This window comes from Piliocolobus tephrosceles, chromosome 3, assembly GCF_002776525.5.
Source record: "Piliocolobus tephrosceles isolate RC106 chromosome 3, ASM277652v3, whole genome shotgun sequence".
NCBI classification, from domain to species: Eukaryota; Metazoa; Chordata; class Mammalia; order Primates; family Cercopithecidae; genus Piliocolobus; species Piliocolobus tephrosceles.
Window position 1 is genome coordinate 93082446 of NC_045436.1, and position 16104 is coordinate 93098549.

The 16104-nt window shown below is 36.0% G+C and overlaps 1 protein-coding gene across 39 annotated transcripts in view; it reads left to right on the plus strand.

The window, feature by feature from the left end:
- ANK2 (ankyrin 2) overlaps window positions 1-16104 on the plus strand; it is a 583169-nt gene that overhangs the window by 392740 nt on the left and 174325 nt on the right. For all 39 annotated transcript variants that reach the window (XM_023219998.2, XM_023219984.2, XM_023219996.2 and 36 more), the window contains 2 exons: window positions 809-907; window positions 3479-3577. In XM_023219998.2, coding sequence (XP_023075766.1) covers window positions 809-907; window positions 3479-3577 — 198 coding nt within the window. The remainder of the gene's footprint in view (window positions 1-808; window positions 908-3478; window positions 3578-16104) is intronic.

Below are 16104 nucleotides of genomic sequence, written 5' to 3' on the forward strand. Positions count from 1 at the left end.
AATTTATTCAGTATCAATATTAGAATACCATCTGTATAAGACAAGTGGGCTATGGAAGCTAATAATTGGCACCACGTACCAGCTGCTAAATTGTCACTTTATTTCTATTGCTCTGTTTAAGCTTTACTACTGTGTCAGTTGAAGACTTTAATCCTTGTTTTGAAGATGAAGAAACTAACATTTATTCTGTTTTTCAGGTTGAATTAACGTAATACTTTCCTCTTAAAAATTTGTTCTTGATTTTTAAAATCATATTAATTTTCTTCTAAGTTTCTTCCAAATTGTTGGTCAGTATTTTGAGTCACTGAGTAGCTAGTTAGAGTGAGTTAGTTATGATATTAATCAAGGTATAACTGTTGTCTATAAATCCTAGGAGGTGTGGAGTACATCTTCGTAAGTGTGAATAGCACTTAGCAGAGTGCTGCTTTGAGATACAAAAGGACTGAAAAAATCTAAAGCTGTACATGTTCCAGAAACTGGGCAGAATTTAATTTTGCACCAATACAATAAATGATATAAAATTGTTCTCTTTAAATCATTTAAAAAATTTAGAGATTTCTTAGTTTAAAAAAAATTTGTTGAAATGAAGTTGCCAAAATTCATGTTTCTAATGAATACTTACCTTATTGCCTCTCTGAATCAAAAACACTGAAATTAGTCTCTCTTAAATTAATAGATTCAAGATTCTAATACAAAAAAGGGAAAAAAAAAAGATCAGAGTCTGTCTGTTCTCTGGGTTATATGCTTGGCAGGACACCGTTTGCCTCATTACTTCACTTCTTAAAACCTTGTTTGTTTCTTCTCTCAGAATGGACTCAACGCTCTCCATCTGGCTGCCAAGGAAGGCCACGTGGGGCTGGTGCAGGAGCTGCTGGGAAGAGGATCCTCTGTGGATTCTGCCACTAAGGTAATATTCATGCTGGTAGAATATGTTTTCCTTACAAAAGCGAGAGTTATTTAAAGCTTTTCATTTTCATGTATTTTTTTAGACAAGGTCTCTTTCTGTTGCCCAGGCAGTAGTGCAGTGGTACAATCATGGTTCACTGCAACCTCCACCTCCTGGGCTCAAGTTACCCTCCCACCTCAGCTGCCTAAAGTAGCTGAGACTACAGGCGTGCACCACCATGCCCAGTTTATTTAAAAATATTTTTTTAGTATAGGTGAGGTCTTGCTATGTTGCCTTCCTGGGCTCTAGCGATCCTCCTGCCTCAGCCTCCTAAAGTGCTGGGATTATAGGTGTGAACCACCACACCTCACCCACTTATAGCTTCTTTTCCCTCTTGTACATTTCAGAGGTTGGCTAGAATACCAAGATTCTTAACCTGCAGAATTAAAATTAAAACCCTCTCCATTAAACTCTGCAGAGTGAATTGTTTCATTTAAAGACTGATGGGACATGAGTCTGAAAAATCTGTAAACCTGGTTTTAAAAATTTCATCTTTACCCCTTTGATTTACAAAGAGGACGAGATTCACATAATCCTTTGTAGACAGTAGCACCTGTTTTCCTATGGTTAATTCATGTTTTAAAAATAAACTGATGTGGGAAATTTCTCTATGGAAATTGAACAAGTAATTTTAAATGTATACATTCAGTTTGGTATGAGACTATGCGGAATCCTTTATACTCTAATAAGAAAACAGATTTTGGGTCATGAATTGAATTATCAGGGTAATATTAGATTTTATCATCATAATGTATTTGGTAAGGAAATTGGACTCATTTTTAAAGAAATGCACGGAACGCTTGGTAAACCAGAAACTGTTCCTTGATGCTGCTTTTGCTAAAACGTATTTGAACTTGTCGACGATTCATTTCATAAACAACATACATTTAAAAAACTATCATCAATGGCAACAATCTTTATCTCTTGAAGGTAAAATTTTATTTGGAAAAATACAGTGCTAATCAGAGCCAAGCCTGCTGACCAAGCCTTGAGCGTGATAATATGGCTGTGGAAGATGCAGAGAGAGAAGTCAGACACTCTGGTCTCTAGATGGGACACTAGTCTTATCTGGAGTAATCAAACAAAAAAAAAGTACAAGAATAAATTTGAAACGTGGCCAGTTAACCTGGAATTCCAATGCCTCATACATAATTGCCAAAATGTGCATTGGTTCTGCTTGTAGTATACTAAACAGCAATTCTAGCAGAAATTAAAAAACAAAAACAAACTAACAATTTTTGGCAATTCCACAGAAGTAAACATGGGAATTCACTATATGCAATACATTTCTTACTTTGAACATAAAGAGAGAGTAAACATTTTTATTAACATTTCTCTCTAGCACATCAAATACATTTTAAACAAATATTTAAAGAGTATCTATTTGAAGCCCAGTTCACTGGCTCACATCTGTAATCCCAGCTACATTGGAGGCTGTAGCGTGAGGAGCACTCACATGAGCCTAGGAGTTTGAGGCTGCCACTGTACAACCCCACCAACATCTATTATTTTTTGTCTTTTTAGTAATAGCCATTCTGACTGGTATGAGATGGTGTGTAGTTGCCCACGTTAATATAGTGTATTCATTAAGCCAATTATTTTTGCTTGCTTAAGTGTTTATTACTATTTTTGTTTTTCCTTTCTTCTAAACTCTATTGATATTTTAAAAATTAGGCTTACTTTTAATCATAGATTAGAATTGTAGAAGTTCCCAGAAAAGAATCTCATGTTTTTAAACAGAAAAAATCTGAGGCCCCCAAATATTAAGTGAGTGCCTAATGCTCCCACAGTGAGCTGGAGACAGAAAGAGAACTAGAGTCCAAACTTTATGGCCTGGAATATACTGGTTTCTTTTTCTTTTTTTCTTTTTGTTATTTATTTTAATCACATCACAGGTATTTTTAATCTCTTGACCTTTATTTTATTTTCACGAAAGTTTTAAATTGCTTTTCATTGGTGTTGGTGTTGTGGCTGGTAAATTTCGATGTAGCAAATGGTAGAAAATCATTGGTACTGTTATGATTTATGTAAAATTTATTTTTCTTATTCCCAACTTATTCCCAAGTGCCCTAGTAGCTGCAAACACAACTATGAGCCATCCGTTTCTCTACCACTAAAAATTCCTAGGTTTCTTTGCAAGGTGAAAGAAACTCAATGTTTCAGCAAACTTTTTTTTAGTTAATATTTCTTTGCAGTATGATTCTTTAGTTGTTGATTAAATTGCATGAATCTCATGAGATACTGACACATATACACACACCCCCAGCAAATTTTTGATTCATTGAAAACACAGTCATTCCGTGTTAACACTAACCAATATTGTGAAAATAGAAAAGGAAGACACTATATGAGGTGGCCAAAAATTTTTTTTTGATGGTAAAAAATAATCTCTTTGTAAGTGGCCTACTATCTTGATAAAATAACAAATTTTAATTGGTTAAAGTGATTAGCGAAGTTGAAAATGCCTGCACATTTTGATTTCTGCAAAATTCAGAAACCTTGAACATTTTCTATTTTGTTTCTCCAAAACAGAAGGGAAATACCGCTCTTCACATTGCATCTTTGGCTGGACAAGCAGAAGTTGTCAAAGTTCTTGTTAAGGAAGGAGCCAATATTAATGCACAGTCTCAGGTATTCCATTCAGATTTTCTCTCATGTGCATACATTTAAATTAGAACAGTTTTGTGAAATTGATTTAATGGGTTTAACTAGCTGTTTTGCTGATAAATTTATTATAAGTGATTTGTTATTTATTTTAGCCAAATTATTTTATTAACTTTTATGATGAAGTTTATTTTTTCAACATATGATCTCCCTTTTAATGCAACTTAGCACTTGACAAATGTAAATCTATCATTGTCTCTAAGTATTTTTCAAAAGAATATAAAGTGCTTTTTTTCAGAATGACAGTGACATCTGAGAAATATGAATTATTCATGCATGTTTCGTGTTACTCTATAAATGTATTCTCTTTCTGTAAATTGAAAATATTCTTGAAAATATTCCACATTCCAGTGGAAAATCTGCTATAAGGTGGGAATAACACTATTTTGGTCACTTTACACCCTCAATGTGAGCTTTACTACTAATAAATAGGAAATGTATGGTTTTAAAATGAAATTAAGAAAAAAATTACACAATAATTACTTAATCAAAATTATACTATAAGCTTGATCCTCCCCCCCCCCTTTTTTTTCTGGTGGAAAAGGGGAGAAAACATTGTTTTGCCCAAAGCTTTACTGTTGATATCTATTATACCATGTATGCATGTGGGGATTGAGAAATATATCTTTATGATAAAATTCATTCTCTCTATTTTTAGGGTTTTCTCTTTTGCTTTTCTGATAACACAGACTATATCATGGAGGATATTAGCAAAATGCGCCAGCTCTGTTCCATCTGTTCTTTGGGATAACCTCACCAGCTTGCCTTTGAAGGCCATTGTGTAGGAATATGTATTAACTATATAGTTCATTCATTCATTACCTAGGCATGGCTCTAGTTCTATAGATGGCACAAGTTCTGGACCTAGAAAATACAAAAGGCAAAGGTTAAATCAGCCCTATTTTCTTTGATTTTAATTTTGGGGAAAATCTGTTAAAATTATGATAGATAAGACATTATTTTTATCTTTGTAATATCATGCTATTTTAATTAGCCACATTTTTTCCCTTACAACTCAAACATTCAGTTGGATGCACATCCATGTTTTAACATGTATTGAGAATGTGCCTTAGTCTAAAACCCTTACTAGATGAAATTTTTATAATTTGGTACCTTCTGTAAAGAACATCTGTATTTTTATAAAGTATAATGGCATTTTAGGCTTGGAGAGAAAGGTCCCTGCAGAAGCTACTGCTCCACCATAAGTGATTCAAAACTTTTCTTTTTTAAACTTTATTTTGTTTAGATTCAAGGGGTACATGTGCATGTTTATTACATGGATATATTATGTAATCAAATAGTGAACATTGTACCCAATAGGTAATTTTTCAACCTCAGTCCCCTATCCCCCTCCCCACTTTTAGAGTCCCTAGTGTCTATTATTTCCATCTTTATGTCCATGTGAACTCATTGTTTAGCTCTCACTTCTAAATGAGAACATGCTCTATTTGACTTTCTGTTTCTGAGTTATTTCATGTAGGATAATGGCCCCCAGCTCCATCCATGTTGCTGTAAAGGATGTAATTTCATTCTCTTTTATAGCTGCCTAGTATTCTATGGTGTATATGTATCACATTTTCTTTATCCAGTCAACCATTGATGAATGCTTAGGTTGATTGCACGACTTTGCTACTGTGAATAATGCTGCAGTAAACATAAGAGTGCAGGTGTCGCATGTTCTCACTCATAGGTGGGAGTTGAACAATGAGAACACATGGACACAGGGCGGGGAACTTCACATGCCACGACCTGTCAGAGGGTGGGGGCTGGGGGAGGGATAACATTAGGAGAAATACCTAATGTAGATGACAGGTTGATGGGTGCAGCAAACCACCATGGCACATGTATACCTATGTAACGAACCTGCACGTTGTGTACATGCACCCTAGAACTTAAGGTATAATAACAATAATAATAAAAAAAGAGTGAAGGTGTCTTTTTGATGTAACTATTTCTTTTCCTTTGGGTAAATACCAAAAGTGGTATTGCTTTGGGTAGTTACCCAAAGCAGTAGGGAGATTGCTGGGTCTAATGGTAGTTCTGTTTTTAGTTTTTTGAGCTATCCCAATGCTGGCAAACCTTTCTTTACATCAAGAGAACATCTTTTTGCTTTAGACAGAGGTTCTCAAACTTTAGTCTGCATCATAACCACCTACATAGTGTGTTGAAACCCATGTTTCTAGGTTCCTCCCTAGAGTTTCTGATTCGGTTCTGGAGTGGAACCTGATAATTTTCAAGTTTTACAAGTTCTCAGATGATTCTAATGTTACTAGTCCAGGGACCACATTTGTGAACTACTGCTTTAGCAAACATGAGGGAAAACTGGGTGTAAGATATTGCAGTAAGATCACAAGGTATAGATTCAACTACATGACTGAATCAGTAATGTACTCATAAAGCATGAAAATGAAGGCCTGGTTAAATTCAGTTGTTCATTGGAGGTTCTCCTAACTTTGACAGGAAATTCACCTACACATCAGTGCTGTTAAAATCTGTGAAAAGAGCATATTTTACTTTTCTCAAAATGACGAACATAGTGTTGTTATAAAAGTTGACTAGTAGCAAATGCTGCAAGGTAAATGCTTGTTAAAGCTATGATACCAGTTATTGCACAGTAGTTATTGGAAATGTATATGCTTTGGAGGCTTTTCAAGGAGAACCAGCTAAAACCATTTAATCATAACTTGCTTTCAGAGTCATTGAGGCTTTTCTTTATAAAACGTAAACATGCCATATTACAACAGATCTTAGAAGAAGGGTGGTATCATTATTAAGATGTTAAAATAATCCCATTTGTTATTTATACTATTAGGTCAATTTAAAATTTATATTGCAGGGGATTCTGACAAATAGCTTCAAACTAATGTTCATATTGTGTGAAAGTTTTAGAGTAAGAAAAATTAATAATTAAAATTTAGAATATTTTTCTAATTGTTTTTCTAAGTCTTTTGATACGGCTTATGACATTATTTCCTGTATTGAATTTATGTACCCATCATTAATAGTTGAAAAAAATTATTATTACTTAGAATATTTTATAATATAATGATTAAAATTAAAATACATGAATTTATATAAGAGGGTTGATTATTTTGCCCCTGTGTGTGTGTCAATCCCAAAACTGATGGTTTCAGGGCCATTGAGGGCTGATTTGACTTCCTCCAAGATATTATTTCTCTCAGTACTGTCTTATGTAAGATACAGGATTCTTTATTAGACAATATCGGGTGTCAAGTGGATGGATGGGAGACATGCTCATGGCAGTTAAATAGTCTTTTCCTTTTAAACACCAGAAAAAGGACGTAGGGATCCTGAATGTACAACATAATGTCTGAATTTTGTATTCAAGTGATACCTTCTTCCACATCTTTCTAAGAACATAATTTAAACCATTGAAATGCGGAATAGTCTGAAATTATAGGAACATTGGCAGCTGCATAGTACTATGCCTTTGGCAAACTTCCGAGTTATTTGGAAACAGACTGCTAAAGTTATTTTTGAATTTGGAAGATAACAAATTTTCTGAAAAAACGTTCAAGGAATATATTCAGTAAAATTTTTCGAATTATAGGTTATGGGGAAATACACACTTAGGGATTTTTCTGCATTTTGCATATAAACTATGAGATTCATGTGAGGCTTACCTCCACATGACATGGTGCCAATTTTGGTGGAGGGTGTCCTTAGTTCATTAAGAGTTCCAGAACACCAGCTGGATCAACTTCAGTACTTTAAATGGTATAGTGTAATTGATTTAGTAACAATGAACATTTTTCTAAATGTTTTTCTAAGCCTTTGATAAGGCCTATGACATTATTTCCTGCATTGAATTTATGTGCCCATCATTAATAGTTGAAAAAATTATTAGTTGAAATAGTTAGTTGAAATAGTTGAAAAAATTATTTTGGTTTCTTTGTTCAGCAGTGGTATCAGTGTGGTCCCTGCTGAGCCAATTCTTGGTGTGATTTTAAGTATTGCCCCTGACCATGTAGCTCTCTGGCTTGGTTCTGTGGTATCCTGGATTCAGTGACATGGAGGTGTCATTCATAGTGCTGGAATTATGGAGTTAGAAGTCAGATTATAGAGTTGAGGAATGTTATTTGCTTTGAAGATGATTGTTTGCTTTCTGAAAACACAATCATTTGCAGAAAATCTTTAGTGGGCATCATCCTCTTAATAATCCTACATAAGTGATGTTGGGGTGATTTCCATCTAAGCTGTATAGGACATGTATTTGGTCACTTTTATAACCTGTAAGTCTGTTAGACTCAGAGACATGACTTTAAAAAAATTGTTCAAATTCTATATTGTTATCAAAGAAACTCTACTTAGAAAATTAAAAAAAAATTCTTAGAATCATGAATTTCTTTAAATACTTGTAGCACTCTTTGTTGACATTTTGCCTATTGATATTTGCCTACCTCTGTTTGCAAAAAAAAAAAAAAAAAAAAAATACATCCATAATTTCTCCAAGATGGTAAACTTCTTGGGAGCAGATAATTTTTTCTCACACTTCTTTATAGTTTCAGGATTTTGCATAATACCGTCCACATATATGATTGGAGGATGAAAATATGCATGTATACTCTTTATGTATAAGTCTTAGCTTTGTTGTGTGTTCCAATCACTCCTAACAGTAGACAATAATATTAATAATAATACAGGTAATAACATTGACTGCCAGGCATTGTCTCTAGTGTGTTGTTTACATTCTCTCTTTTGATCTTCCTTTACTTTATCATTATTGATGACAAATTGAGACTCAGGTGGCTCATTTACTTGCCCGTAATCTTCATCCCCAGGCAACACTGGTTCTCATAGTTCCCATAACAGTTCTACCTTCTCTATGGATCTCAAAGAATAATTTTTAAAATTCATTTTTCTTCTAGCCCAAAGCCTATTCAGGTCCAAATAAGCTGATTTTCTTAAAGTAGAATATATGTAAAAGGTTTAAGATGGAATTTCTCACTTAATATTTTTTATGAACTATAAATGCCCTGCAAAATGTTCAAAAAATGAAAAATATTCTGCTGTTACCACCAAGGAAATCTGCCTTTAGGATTTCTCCATTATTATTTTCTCTACAAAAAAATATAATTTTTAGTTCTCATGTAAGAGAATTTTTTTCTTTAGTTACTAATTATGAATATATTCTCTGAATGTAAAATCATTAATCATACGGAGCACGCTAATAAAGCAAAATTGTCGTAAAATATCTGTTTTTTATTATTACAAAGGAAATTGGTTTATATAATGTGTATTGTTACATGATAAAAAGAAGAAAAGGCAAACTGGATCTTGGACTAGACACCATCATCAAACATGAGAAGCTAAGCAAAATTTTGGAGAATGGGTATGGTAAATTTCTCTTTCGTTTAGGAAAATGTGGCTTTTTTTTAGAAGAAGGGAAGGACTAGAAGTTCTCATGAGGCTCCTCAAGAAGTTTGTGTCTGGGGCAGTCAGTCTGCACTGGAGAAATTTCATTGTCACCAAACTACAGCCCGGTAATAATATCTTGCATTCAGACCCTTAATGTTAAATTGTATTTTTATTTATTTAATATCATTTATAATTATGTGAATCAGCAATGAATAGTCTCATTTTGGACATAGAAAAATTTGAGGCCCAGGTAGGAAAAGCAAGGTCTCATAACAGTGATGGAGCCACAAACCTATGGTCATTGGTACAGACACTTTCCTTCAAATAATATTAGGTATAACTCAGTCTTTCCACTAAACTGCTTTAACTAGGGAAGTCCAAAACCCTGCTTCTCTAGGCACTTAGATGCTGTTATAACTAAGAGCCTTCTGCAAAGCTAGGCAACTAGTGAGTAAAGAGATTCAGGTGTACTGGGAGGGTGTATCCATAATCTGGGCTTCATTCAACCATCCACCTCTTAGACTGTTCTTCAATCAAACAAAATTTTTAACATGTGTAAGACTTAAATATAATTTCTGAAACTGTTTGGTGATTTCCTTTTCAATTCATTTTTCTTATCTGTCTCTACATTCTTCTACTTGTTCTTGGAATTTCTTGTTTCTGTCTTCTCATAAGGACTCTAGAAACAGATTTTTTTCCTTTTCATCTTATTTTAACATCAAGTGAGTTCAAATAAGATGTTCTCACTTGACATTTTTGATAGCATATTTTACGAAAATTTATTTCTATTTTTATTGGTTATTTTTGCCTGTTTGGTGATTAATACTCTTTGTTCTTTCAATCCTGAAAATATTGTTTCAAAAGAAGGCTTTCCTATTTATAACTCAAGCATGATTATGTGATTATTTTATTAGCTTTTGTATTTCTACAGACCACAACTATTAATGCCAGTTGTAAGATTATATCACCATTGGTTATACCCCCAGATTTATGGAGGTGCATACACCCACTATATACAATGATAAATGTCTTTTCAGGTGTGGCTACCAAGAGTTTTTTCTTCATTGGCCCTAACCCATTGTCACAGATAATGGAATTGAACTGTGAAGAGGAAGGAAACCCACATAGTTGGCCAGCATGCCCATTACCTTGAATTGCTTCCATATGGTCATAGAGCCATCCTTGGCTCTGAAAGTAAAAGCTCATAATGGAACGTTCTGTTCTGTGACATATGCACAGAGACACACACATACACAGATGCACACATATGCACACACACATACACACACAGTGTATAAAATGGGATACATAGTCACAGATATTTTTTAAACAGGTTTTATTTTCAGGGTTTTTTCCCCCAAAATATATGCATATGGTTCTTTCTTTCTCTTTTTTAAAAATTTAATTTTATTTAATTTTAAGTTCCAGCATACATGTGGCAGAACATGCAGGTTTGTTACATAGGTAAACGTGTGCCATGGTAGTTCGCTGCACCTATTAACCCATCACCTATGTACTAAACCCAAAATGCATTAGCTAGTTTTCCTGATGCTCTCTCTCCCCCTGCTCCCTGACATGCCCCAGTGTGTGTTGTTCCCCTCCCTGTGTCCATGCGTTCTCATTGTTCAGCTCTCACTTATAAGTGGGAATATGTGGTGTTTAGTTTTCTATTCATGTGTTAGTTTGCTGAGGATAATAGCTTCCAGCTCCGTCCATGTTCCTGCAAAGGACATGATCTTATTCTTTTTTATGGCTGCATAGTATTCCATGGTTTATCTTTCTTAATAAGGGTCTTGTCTTTTTCCATTGGGAGTATTACTATCTGTAATACAAATCCTTTGAAGTTCAGATGAAAGCAGGTACTTGCATTTGACAAGGGATAAAAAAGAAGTCAGGACACTTGTGTTTTTGACTCTGAAAATCAGGCCACTGAGTAATTACAAATTTGCAGAGGCATCTGTGCTCCTCAGCACTCCAAGTTAAAGGAAATATGCTTTTTTCAGTTCTCTATTTCTCAATATGCTTGAGAAAAAGATGAGAATTGATGTCTTTAAAATTTTGCCCAGGCTGGGTGCGGTGGCTCATGCCTGTAATCCCAGCACTTTGGGAGATCGAGGTGGGCGGATCACTTGAGGTTGGGAGTTGAAGACCAGCCTGACCAACATGGTAAAACTGAATCTCTACTAAAAATACAAAAATTAGCTGAGCTTGGTGGTGGGTGCGTGTAATCCCAGTTACTCAGGAGGCTGAGGCAGGAGAATCACTTGAAGCTGGGAGGCGGAGGTTGCAATGAGCCGAGATTGCTCCAGTGCACCCCAGCCTGGGATACAGAATGAGACTCCATCTCAAAAAAAAAAAAATTGCCAAGAAAGACATTACTATTCCCTATTCCAGTAGAACTCCAACATTAAAATTACTACTCTACAAAGCGCATGCACACACACACACACACACACATTCTCACACATCCTAAAAGACAGTATTTTTATTTATAATAAAGTAATTTTTTAACTTTTGAAGTAAAATTAATACAATTATATTTTGCCTTTATGCTGATTTTCTTGGGTCAGATTGCATGGAAAGGCTGAATCCTGATTGTCATTTTGTTCTGAAATGTGAATGAATAATAGAAGACATCATCACATCTAAAATCTTTGGTAGATGTTTCATTTATTTATCACTACACAGGCCTATCCAAGTCCAATGTTACTGCATTTTAAAGGAACTAAATTTGTAGTCAGTTAAGATTTGTAGGGAGAAAAGTAAATAGTCTCCAAGTTCTGTTAATAGAAATAGACTTCAAATGTTAGATAAGAGTTACTTCTTTTTCTCCCCTTCTGAGTTAAAATGAAGGATAAGCTACTCTGGTAGTAAATGGTTAAAATAGTACTGTAGCATTCTGCCTGTTACCTTGAATCTTACAGCATTAATGTGTATGTTCCACAACAACTAAGATGCTAGGTGAAACCATCAGGAACCAAAATGATAATCCTTTGAGGTAAGGATTACAAAGCCAAAAAAAAAAAAAAAAAAAGTAAAAACTTGACACTAATTAAAACTTTCCAATAGAAACTGATTGGAAGTAATAATTCACACACTCACTCACTCAGCAGGTATTTGAGCATCCAGTGTGTGCCCTCGAACATTTGCTAAGCCTACAATGATGAGGTGGGCAGGGGGCATGGGGAAGAAGACCTAGGAAGTGGTAACTGAACTACTTTTATAAAAGAACGTGTTAATGCACACATCAGGAGTCAGGGGATGAAATGTGCTATGGTCAAATGCAATCAAATGTGCAAGAACCTAAAAGAAATGGGCTATCTGGAAGCTGAAACATCCAGGGGAAACGCAGTGTATGAAATGAAGCCTGAGGAAGAAGGTCAGATCCTGCAAGACTTTATGAGCCATATTAAGGTTTTCCTTCTAAGACGTGTATCCTAAGCGCAATATGAGGCTGGCTTGGGGGTGGAACAAGCTCAGGATTCTGTTTTTGATTCTGAAAATATCACCCTGGTGCAACTTGAAGAACAAATTGAAGGGAGTCAGGGGCAATGCAAAGCAAATCATTTGGAGACCGTTGTCATGATCTATTCCATATAAGAGGCGATGTTAGCTTGGAATGGAGTAGTGGTGGTCTGAATGATGGAGAAAAGGAAACTGTTGCAAGACTGATTAAGGACCGGTTTCAGAGCACTTGATGATGATGGTCTTTGGAGGTGAGGAAGAGGATAGTGTCAAGGGATCTCTCCCTTGCCTAACAGTATAGATGGTAATGCAACACTATAATATAAAACAGTGGATAAAGACAAAGATTTCTCTGTTTATTTTATTTTTTTGAGATGGAATCTCACTTTATCACCCAGTTGGAGTGCAGTGGCACGATAATAGCTCATGGCAGCTTCAAACTCCTAGCCCTCCCACCTCAGTTTTCTGAGTAGCTAGGACTGCAAACATGCGCCAACATGCTGAACTAATTTTTAAATGTTTTATGGAGACAGGGTCTTGCTATCTTGCCCAGACTGGTCTTGAACTCCTGGGTTCAAGCAATCCTTCCATCTCCACCTCCCGAAGTGCTGGGATTATAGGCATGAGCCACTTTGTTTCTGGTTTTGTTTTTGGTCTGGTGAGGAGAGTAAGAGATCATGAATGCCATTTGAACTGCTTGTTATACATTCCTAAAGGAAATATAAGTGGTTATTACATCATTTGATGTAAGTGGTTATTAAAGCAGTGGACTCAAATGAGACTGCCAGAGCAGTGAAGCCAGTGAAGGGGCAAAGGGTATACTTCCCCTTCATCCTCTGAAGGCTGGCTAAAAATCAACTAACAGAAAGGCAAGTTAATAGGAGAAAAGGAATACAAGTGTATTAACGTACACGGGAGCCATACAAAACTATAACAACTCAAAGAAATGGCCAGATGATTGACACTTTTATACCATTTTGAGGATACAGAAAGAATAGCGGCCTGGAGCATGGCAAAACAAGTTATGGGAAGGAGAGAAGACGAGGTCTGGCTAGCAAAGGAGGTCTTGCTATATAGATGAAACTTCACCAGTAGTAGTAGCCCTTGGAGAAAATAGGTGGTGAATGTTTCTCTCAGACCTTTGAAGGTGGCAGACACTCAGTTCACTTTTTCTAGATCTGGACAAGGGAGGGCCTGCAGAGAAAGCCTGGCTGCATCAATGCAGTTTCTCTACAGTTGCAAATCTAGCCCCTTTGCAGGGCTACTTCTTTTTGCAGGCCCTCTGAATGGCCATCTCAAAATATGTCAAAGAAGAATATTTGTAGTCCGGGCGCGGTGGCTCAAGCCTGTAATCCCAGCACTTTGGGAGGCCGAGACGGGCGGATCACGAGGTCAGGAGATCGAGACCATCCTGGTTAACACGGTGAAACCCCGTCTCTACTAAAAAAAAAAAAAAACAAAAACTAGCCGGGCGTATTGGCAGGTGCCTGTAGTCCCAGCTACTCAGGAGGCTGAGGCAGGAGAATGGCGTGAACCCAGGAGGCGGAGCTTGCAGTGAGCTGAGATCAGGCCCCTGCACTCCAGCCTGGGCGAAAGACCCAGACTCCATCTCAAAATCAAAAAAAAAAAAAAAAAAGAAGAAGAATATTTGTTATCGAACCAAACTGGGGCCCACTCACCCTGTACAGTAATGCCAGATATCCACACCGAGGTTTGCAGTGGGAGAAAGGGAGATGTTTATTGGCAGGGTGCCTAGCCCAGCTCAACAAAGGATGTTGGCCAGAGGTCAGTCCCCCATTCTCCTTTACCTGGGGTTTCTGTGCCAGCAGATCTATTTGGTGTGGGTCTGGGTTTCTGAGAAAGAACTCAGAGACATGTGTTAAGATGTTAACTTTTGTGCCTATAGGAGAACCAAACGTCTTGTGATTCTAGCTTCCTTGGCTGCTATTACCTTCTTACTCATCAGGTTTCTTATTTACTTCTCAGGGCTAGCTATGTGCCTAGAATTTCCCTTGAAGGAACTCAAGATTGTCCTTTATTTCTATGCTTAGGGGGCCTGAAGGTCCCTAAGAGGGGGTCCCTGCTCTGTCTCATATTTTGGGGATAAAATATTTTGGTTTCCTTTACCAGCAAGAGATAGAAGAGGGTTTATGTTTTAGGGACAATTTTTACATTGAAGAAAATTTGAGGCATATGTTCAAAAAACTGAAAAAGTTGTAATAATTGACCAGAGGACTTTGGGTCCTTAGCATAAAATGAGTAAAAAGTAGCAGGCTTGGAAGAATTAAAATGAGAGCTAGTCAAGTCCAGTGATATCAGCATTTGATTTAAACCTGGACTGTCTTCAGTTTAGCAATGCTTAGCAGCAAGAATCCAGAGTCAGATAAACTAGATTTAAATCCTGCTTCCATCACTCACTAGCCTTGTGACCTTGGACAAGTTACTTCCCATTTCTGTGCTTCGATCTGCTTATCTGTAAAACAGGTAAGGAATAATTACAGTACATAAAATTGAGTTTTTGTGAGGGTTGAAAGAAATTATTATGTAAAACGCTTAACACAATCCTTAGCACATAGGGGCACTCTACGTTAGTTGCTGTTGTTATATTTATTATTTTCATTGTTAGCTTCATGAGCATGGGAAGGCTATTATACTACCTTTGTGGGAAGCATGGGATCAGTTTTTGTTGATTCTTTACGTCCTGAATTACTTTCCCTCCCTATTTATTAGATGTGTTGATTCTAAGGAATAAGAGGACAAGGAAATCTAAATTTCATTCAAATAATTCAAATCTAAATTTACATTTAAATAAAGAATATTGCATTCAAATAAAGAATATCAGAAAGAAGCAGAGGAGAGCAGTAGAAATAAGTATTGCTCAACAAAATCTATAAGGACTGTTGATAGAAACCTGGTAACTTAACTGATGGAGAAGAGAGAAGAAGAATAAACCAAATTCTATACATTGAACTGTATCAAGATAGTCAGATCAGAGATTTGAAACTTCTATTCACAGGCAAATATAATCTGCCAGACTAGGAAAGGATTCTTGCATCAGTGTGAGCACAACGTATCGAGCTAATGATAATTTGTGCATCATTCTTGTTCATAACTCACTAACATTTGACAATTGGACCAGGTGCAAAGGCTTGAGAGGTGACAGCTCTTTTCCTTCTTTCTCATAATGTGCCGTTGATTGCATTTTGAAGTAAGGCTCCACAGACAACGTCATCTAAGATGGATGTTTTGGTGTTCTTCCTATTTTCTGAAGTTTTTTAAGAAAGATCTCAACTTTCTAGGTTAGCATTGTGCATTGTCTAGAAGCAATAAAATGTAGACAGTGTTTTAACTATTTTGAAGATAACTTTTCCATAAATAAATGCAAATATTTTGCTTTACTTGGGGGGTGTGGGCCTCTTACATTCTTCACATATTATACTCTTAACTGAATCACTTCAGTGTATAACTGGAAGGGGCTATTGCAGACATTGTGTCCATAACACTTTTTACAGGAATTTGAAATTCACAGGGTCAGGTGTCTCATCCAAATTCATGTCTTCTGATATCTGGCTAAATACTCCATATGTTTTAAATATATGTCTGTCTATCTATCTATCTATCTATCTATCTATCTATCTATCTATCTATCT